Source organism: Brassica oleracea, chromosome C6, assembly GCF_000695525.1.
Source record: "Brassica oleracea var. oleracea cultivar TO1000 chromosome C6, BOL, whole genome shotgun sequence".
Taxonomy (NCBI): Eukaryota; Viridiplantae; Streptophyta; class Magnoliopsida; order Brassicales; family Brassicaceae; genus Brassica; species Brassica oleracea.
In genome coordinates this window covers 20,645,663-20,653,535 of record NC_027753.1, presented here as the reverse complement: position 1 = coordinate 20,653,535, position 7,873 = coordinate 20,645,663, and the positions used below count along the sequence as shown (strand labels likewise).

The following is a 7,873-nucleotide window of genomic DNA, read 5'->3' as shown; positions in this document are numbered from 1 at the left end:
TGTTTCCATGACTGGCACCCGATTACCAGACGAACGTGCACAAGCAGTTCGATCTCTTGGTTCACTCTTGAACTACGTTCGGCTTGATCCTCGAAAGGGGTACGTAGGCAGCCTTTCATAAGGTTCAGTCCGAAATCAATCAAAAACTTTTTCTGTATTTTCTTCGTCTTTTGTTATCGAGCTGCGAGTCAACTAGGTTTGAGCTTTTAGGCCGCTAGAACTAGGTAACTCGCTGACAGCCTTTGCGGCCAAAGCTTTTATGATCTCTTGTAATGATCGCAACGATCTCACGCGGACTCGAAATAAGATTTATTGTTTTCTCTAAACTCGTTTGTTATCTTTTCATGATTTCTGCATATATTTGGTCACTTGCCGTTAGCTCCCGCAGAGATCCAGGACCTCTGGGAAATTAGAGTTTTCCTAGTTTCCTAATTTAAACGTAAATCGACAGTGCGAATTTCGGTTCCCACAGTTACTAAAGCAAAAAAGTTTCTTCCTCTTTTTTTTACGCTGAAGAGATAGGATTAGTTCGTCATTGAGTCATTTCATCGAACGCTTTGTGCTACTTGTGTTTTACTTGGTGTGAAAGCTCTGATCATTTTTTTGGTTTATTCATATGGGTTTCAGTTTTCATCCTTAAACCCAACACCATCGAGTCAAAGAACAGAGTCTCACTTAGTGGTTACAACTTGAGCAATAGCCATGGAAGAGCAGCAATTGTGAAGGCAGCTGTTTCTGGCGTGGACGGAGCTGAGCCCGAGAGCAATGAGGAGGCACCTAAGACTGTTGTCGCTGCTGTCCCAGTGGACAAACTACCGTTGGAATCAAAAGAAGCCAAAGAGAAGCAACTGCTAGAACAGAGGATGAAGATGAAGCTGGCCAAGAAGATTAGGCTACGCAGGAAACGCCTGGTTCGTAAGCGTAAGTTGAGGAAGAAGGGTCGATGGCCACCTTCCAAGATGAAGAAGCTCAAGCATGTTTAGAGATGATTATCATGACTCTTTGCTCTGTTTTTTATTTAACTTTTTTTTGTAATGTTGTTTGTATAAGCATCGTTTTTTGGATTAAAATCTCAAGTTGAGTAAGTTCTTTAAAAAGATCCATTACAGAGAGTGATCAGTGTAGTAGATAGAACAAAAAGTTTGGAACTTGCATTGAACCATTTGGTTATCAAGGAAGAAAATGGGAGCGGAAGCTGAGAGGATCAGTGCTCACAAGACCAAAACACATCTTTTCAACAACATTCCACTTCTCAACTTTCGGTACCTCACATAACCCAACACTGGCTCGCACGATACACTTTTCTCTGTTTTCTCCAAGATCAGATGATATCCATAGAGCCATCTCACGAACCACATCGTGCATTTTCACCTTTGATTTGTTGCTTCCTTCCTCCAACAGCATATCCAGTAGTCTATCAACTTCTCTTTTTCTATCAAATAATCTTCAGGAAAAAGAGAACAATATAGGAAGCATGACTTGATCTTGTCACCTTTCAAGTTGTCATAGCTATACTTTAGAATAGGAAGGATTTGGTCATCCATACCAGAAAAATCTGCAGCATACGAATTCAAAACCTGAACTGCATGATGCCATTCTTGTATAGTCCTCTTGTTTGACATGGTCTCGCCAAGGACATTGAGAGCTAACGGTAGGTCACGACATTTTTCAGCAACTTTTCTTGCTTGTTCAGGAATGTCTGGGTGGCTTTTTAAGGTGAGTGGTCCGACCTTTTTCTCGAACAAGTTCCATGCTTCATTGTTTGTTAGACAATGGACTTCCATTGGATCATCAACCCCCATGCGACCACATACTTCCCTAGAACGAGTGGTGAATACTACTTTGCATCCGTTTTCTCTTGTCGGAGATGGGACTCCAATTTCTGTTAAATTCACTTTCCTCCAAATGTCATCTAATAACAAGACAAATCTCTTATTCTGCATACGAGCGTGTATATCAGTGACCTTTTCTATTTTCTCCTTCTGGTTCCACTCCTCTCCGCGAAGGCCTAACTTCTTAGCGATATCATCTTGAATCTTCTAGACCCATAGATCACTGGACACCACAACCCAAATGATAACCTGGACACCATCAACTGTCTCACGAAACTTATTGTTGATCTGTGTGAGAAGAGTTGTTTTCCCTACTCCACTCATATCATAAAGGCCCATAATTGCAGTCTCATTATCCATGACGCGGTTCCACGCCATTTCCAGCATTGTTTCTTGACCAAAAATTACCGGTTGTAGAGGCCTTTCCTCCACCACACATCTCATATCTGGCTTTTCAAGCGCAACAGCTTCAAAAACTCCATTATATTTAAGATTCTCAACCTCCTTCAACATCTGAGAAACCCGTCTCCCGTGATGGAAGCTAGATTTTAAGTTTTTCGAACAAACACCACAAAGACACAATCTTTGGAGTTCCATGGTTCTAGTAATATTTAGATCATCAAAATGGTTTTCGATGGTATATGAACACTAGTAAGCCATACCTGAACTTCGTTTAGCCTTTGTTGACCTTTGGCTTCTTCCCTTTGCACCCTTGTTAACACATCATCTCGCCTTGCCTTAAGTACTTCCATGGATTTCTCCAGAGCCACCAAATTCTTCTCAAGGTTACCAATATGATTGCCTTTTCTCCAAAGGCAGCTACCAGCTCGGTTCAACACTTGATCGCATGATACTTGGATAGAGATACAACCACCCATCAGCACTTAACTTGACGCACAAAGATAGATACACAATGCAACCAAGGAAGTTTAATTTACAGTTTGCCAATAAAGAACTATGTTTAAGTCAAATCGTCGGGACATTAAAAATAAAGCAAGTTGACTCTATCCCTTTAAATACAAAACTTAGTGGGGCAATTTTTTCCACCACTTGATGAAGTGACATGGAGATAAGACGGAGAAACAAAACTCTTAGTCTCTCGGGCCATATCCAGCAATGACACCAAATTTAGTGTTTTGGTATCAAATGTTTTTGTCATCTTCAATAATGACACCAAAAGTAATATTATATATTATTTGATGTTTTCAGTTTTATTTTTTTTGTATTTATATTATTTATAATTGTTAAATAATTATTTTGTTACATCTAGATTATATTTATATTTTATTATTTGTAAGTGATAATTGTTTTTGACATCAATGGAGAGCGATAAATAATATTAGTTATTTAATAATTTATTTTGAAAATAAAAATAAAAATAAAATAAAAATTTAATTTTTAACTATGTGAAAATAAATTAAAAATACAAATAATATAATATTATTTTATTATTTATGTTTAATTACAAATTTGATAGTAACTGATCTATATTATTAAATGAAACATATTAAAATGTATTTTAGAGATTTTGTGATGAATATTATTACACCAAATGTGAAAATAAATTTAAAATACAAATAATACAATATATTTATGTTTAATTTTTTTTTCCAACTAGTTTTATTAAAAAGCCAAACCCAAGAAACATATCCAATACAAAGCCCACACTGTTAAAACGAAAAGCTAAAAGCCCAAAAACAACGGGCACACAAGCGGAAAGAAAATGGACCAGGCCCAAACTTCTAAAGATCAACTTTACCGTCCCAAACGTCGACCCCTTCGAGCACACGTGTCTAGATCTCAAATCCAGAGGACACACGTCACTCGATCTCTTCATCTTCTCAAACGCCGGCGACCTCAACGGCGTTTCACCGGATTCACCCCAGCACCATCATCATTCATCGATTCCGGAACACACCGGACCCCATGCCCTCTACCCATCTTCACCGCAACCGCCTTAACTCATGTGTATTCTTTATCGGAGAGAATCAATCGCCAGAACGAGATCTCATCCGTCACCGTTCGAGCACACACCAGAGCAAAAACATCGCGCAGACCATAACCACCTTTCACCGGAGAGCTTTTCTCGTCCTACGACGAGAGCTCATCCACCGAATCCCAACCGACGCCGCATGAACAAAAAAAAAACGAAACCACACCCTAAAACAGATATAGGGAACCAAAAGCCAAAGAGGCAAGGCAAAGAAAACCTTCACCCCTCGGTAGCAAAGCCGGAGACGATTGGATCTATAGAAGCCTCCACCTTCACGGAGTCTTAGCCAGCGGCGCGGAGCTGAGGGAGGCTCTACCCCCCGGAAGCTTAGTCGGCGACTATGGAGCTATAAAAGCCTCCATATCCCGGAGCAAACGCTGAACTCAAAAGCTGGCTGTCACATCGATCCACCGTCCTACATCTTCACCGCGAGGCCAGAGAAAGAGGAGTTACCGCCGTTCAAAGCACACCACGAGCGGGGCCTTTCCCAGAGCAAAACCCTAGCCCAGATCCGCAAGTATATCGGAGAGAGACCACAGATCGGAGCACACAGCCAGAGGACTGAATTTAAATGACCAAAAGGGAGCCACCGGCGCCGGCAAGCGCTCGGATGCACCACCGGACGCCGGGGCTGCCTTCACACGCGTTCTCTCTCTTCTTTCTCTTTGAAGTGGACTGATATAAGAACTGTTATTTATGTTTAATTATAAATTTGATAGTAATTAAACTATATTTTTAAATGAAATATATTAAAATATATATTTTAAAGATTTGGTGTGATGAATAGTGTTACACATTACATCAAATATGGTGGGATAGTGTCAATTTTGGTGTCTTCCTCTAGAGATAAAATTAAGCCAAATTTGGTGGGGCAGAGATCAATTTTTCAATTAACTACTACAAAAAAAAAATCAAAGACAGAGAAAGATCATATGCATTAACCGTTTGAGATCAGGTGAGCTAGAATTAAAAATCAAAGACAGAGAGAGGGAGAGTGTGCATCACCAACGAAACATGTGAGTTCACATCACAAAATCGAAAACCGGATGAATTACGAAGGGTTTCTTATTTACCTGGAAAAGTTTCAACCTTGCAACCTCTCTAAATGCCCTGAAAAGAAAACTAAAAGCTGAATTGATTGAAGTGTCGTCGAGGACATGTAGTTTAGGGAATAAACTCGATACCCACCTTCGTTAAAGTAATCACTAACCACAATTAGTAAACACAAAGCTCTCTTCAAAAGATACGCATTGAAAAGTTGCACAGTCGGGCTTGGAGTGTCACTTTCTCAATCAAAAGGTTTCAACTCTTCTCCCTTGTTCTCTCCTCCGCCAAAAAAAAGAGAAAAAATAACAAGAGAGAGAGTCTCTCTCACTCACGCGCGCACACACACACACACAGAGACAGGAGTTTAGGTTTGCTTTGTAAATCTCAAAGACAGACTCCCTTGTACAGATCTGATCCTTCTCAAGCTCCAATTCGTAAACCGTTTTCCAAAAGATTGTTCCTTTTCTTTTGGTTATTAAACTTCCTCGCTAGAAAAAGAACCCATATCTTGTGATTCTCAAGTTTAGTAACTGCATGCAGTTCCCAAGACCCTTTCAGATTGCTACAACAACACAGTGACTTCTTCTCATTCTGGTTTACTTATCTGGGTTTCATTGTCTCTCTGCTGCATTCTGGAAAAAGGTTTACTTTCTTCTCGATTCGATGAACTCTTATCGAACTGAGCGTTTCTGGGTTACTGTTACAGTTAGGGTTGTTGGGTTTTGTTATTAGCTACTAAGCTTTATGGATTCTCAGAGGGTTATTGTCGAAGACCCTAAATCTCAGTCCTTGAATAGGCAAGGCTCCTCTCTCTACAGCTTAACACTCGACGAGGTCCAAACCCACTTGGGGAGTTCTGGTAAATCACTTGGCAGCATGAATCTTGACGAGCTTCTCAAGAGTGTCTGCTCTGTTGAACCTAATCAGCCACCCTCCACGGCTGTCAACGAAGGTCTCTCTCGTCAGGGGAGTCTGACTTTGCCGCGTGATCTCAGCAAGAAGACTGTTGAGGAGGTCTGGAAAGACATTCAGCAGGATAAGAATGGTGGGAGTGCTCACGAGAGGAGAGATAAGCAGCATACGCTTGGGGAGATGACGCTTGAGTACTTGTTGTTGAAAGCAGGTGTTGTGACTGAGACTATCCCTGGTTCGAACCATGACGATCCTGGTGGTGCTGGTTTAGCTCAGGTTGGGCCATGGGTTCAGTATCATCAGCTTCCATCAATGACACAGCCTCAGTCATTCATGCCATATCCGGTTGCAGACATGCAAGCAATGGTGTCTCAGGCTTCTTTGATGGGTGGTTTGTCAGATACACAAACGCCAGGAAGGAAGAGGGTGGCGTCAGGAGAAGTTGTGGAGAAGACTGTTGAGAGGAAGCAGAAGAGAATGATCAAGAACAGAGAGTCTGCAGCTCGTTCTCGAGCTAGGAAACAGGTGACTGCTACTTTCTTTAATTGAAAATGCGGTGTCGTTTCTTAGTCTTGGTTGTCTAACACTGGGTGTGTTGATGAGCAGGCTTACACTCATGAGCTAGAGATCAAAGTTTCACGGTTAGAAGAGGAAAACGAAAGACTCAGGAGACAAAAGGTAAAAAGTTATGCAGCCTTGGCCCTTTTGATTGTGATTGGTATTAAAATTGAACTTGTATAAAGTTATGGATTTGAATTAGAGGGAATGGGTATGGAATTGGGGACAGGCATGGTAGACAATAGACGATTAAGGAATGAAATCATGAACAAAATAAATGATAAATAGTGTTAGACACAACCTCTGCAAGGTTATGTCTGTGTTGTTTCTTTGATTCTTGTTTGAGTCGTTGGGCTCATAAGACACAACATAACAAACATTATTTTAGTCTTTTTTTTTCACTTTGCAGGAGGTAGAGAAGATACTCCCAAGTGCACCACCGCCTGATCCCAAGCGGCAGCTCAGACGAACAAGCTCAGCTCCTTTCTGATCTCAAAACTTTTTTACACTTTTGTCGGTTTGCTTATATATAAAAAAAAAGAGAGAGGAAAACAGCTTTGTTTCTTTGTACATTCCGTAGAGTTTCTTGGCTTGGAGCAATGCTGTTAAGTTTCTTAAAAACATTCAGAGTTGTTATTGTAGCAGCATCAAATCTTTTTCTTTAGTATCAAATTTAGTGGATGAACAGAAGAAGAAAACTTGAGTTTGTAGAATTTGAATACAACAATACTTTATAAGAATGGATCAGTCAGAAAGGGAAACTGTTTGAATTGGCCAAGCTTTACACTTATGTGCCAGCTTTGTTCTCAATTGTAGAACATTATCTTAAATTTAATCTGTTTGCTATATGTTCTGCAACAGCCAAGCTTGACTTTAAACCAGGCGGTGCCAAAGAGATTCACAAGACCAGGAACTTCATATTACTCTTCTCACTTTAACAAATAAGCAGAGGCTTGGGAACACAAATGCTTTCATAACAAAACCAAAATGCCATAGTGAGCTAAGTAGTTGTAAGGTCCTTATGCCCATCACTTGCATCAGATTCTTATGGAAGCATTCCCTTTACCACACTTTTAAGAAAACCTTATGCTGAGTCCATCTTTCCAGTATCCAATCAAGTGTGGCTTTTGCATTCTTCAGGAGAATGTTGTGGACAACAAGCAGGAGCTTGGTTGTGGGTGCAGATTAGATTCTCACCATCCTGCTCTTAAAGTAATAAAGTTCCATACGTACAAGACTAATACAAGCGCTCAGGACTAAGCTTCTAGTGAAAAGTCGGGAGAAACAGAAAGATCTCCCCCATGAAACTGCTCTTTCTCGTGGTGAGATTCGACTCTGCAACTGCATTTTCTACGTTTATAAGAGAAACAGGAGACTCTGGGACGTTCTATCTGCTGCATTGGCTGTAACTGTAGTTGAATACATAGGAGCTTTAATGCATTCCATTACTCAACATGTTTAACTATTGGAAGTCTCCCTTGAACTGTTCCTATACTCATTCAACTATGAATTAAAAAAGAATCATCATCAG

At 40.4% G+C, this 7,873-nt stretch overlaps 2 protein-coding genes and 1 pseudogene across 3 annotated transcripts in view; 2 read left to right on the top strand and 1 right to left on the bottom strand.

Annotated features, from left to right (window-relative positions):
* LOC106297693 (50S ribosomal protein 5, chloroplastic-like) overlaps nt 1–1,108 on the top strand; it is a 2,854-nt gene extending 1,746 nt beyond the window's left edge. Inside the window, exon 4 of the mRNA XM_013733888.1 lies at nt 628–1,108. Within this exon, the coding sequence (XP_013589342.1) occupies nt 628–983 (356 nt within the window). The 3' untranslated portion in view covers nt 984–1,108. The remainder of the gene's footprint in view (nt 1–627) is intronic.
* Nucleotides 1,109–1,250: 142 nt separating this feature from the next.
* LOC106296250 lies at nt 1,251–2,952 on the bottom strand (annotated as a pseudogene).
* Nucleotides 2,953–4,857: 1,905 nt separating this feature from the next.
* On the top strand, nt 4,858–7,095 carry LOC106296252 (ABSCISIC ACID-INSENSITIVE 5-like protein 2). Of its 2 annotated transcripts, none has more exons than XM_013732341.1 (3): nt 4,858–6,309; nt 6,391–6,462; nt 6,731–7,095. In XM_013732341.1, the coding sequence occupies exons 1-3, from the start codon at nt 5,617–5,619 to the stop codon at nt 6,830–6,832; spliced, it is 867 nt and encodes a 288-aa protein (XP_013587795.1). In that variant the 5' UTR covers nt 4,858–5,616; the 3' UTR covers nt 6,833–7,095. The 2 variants fall into 2 exon arrangements, with proteins under 2 accessions (XP_013587795.1, XP_013587796.1); XM_013732342.1 differs by having other exon boundaries at nt 4,872–6,309; nt 6,752–7,095.
* Nucleotides 7,096–7,873: the final 778 nt, after the last annotated feature.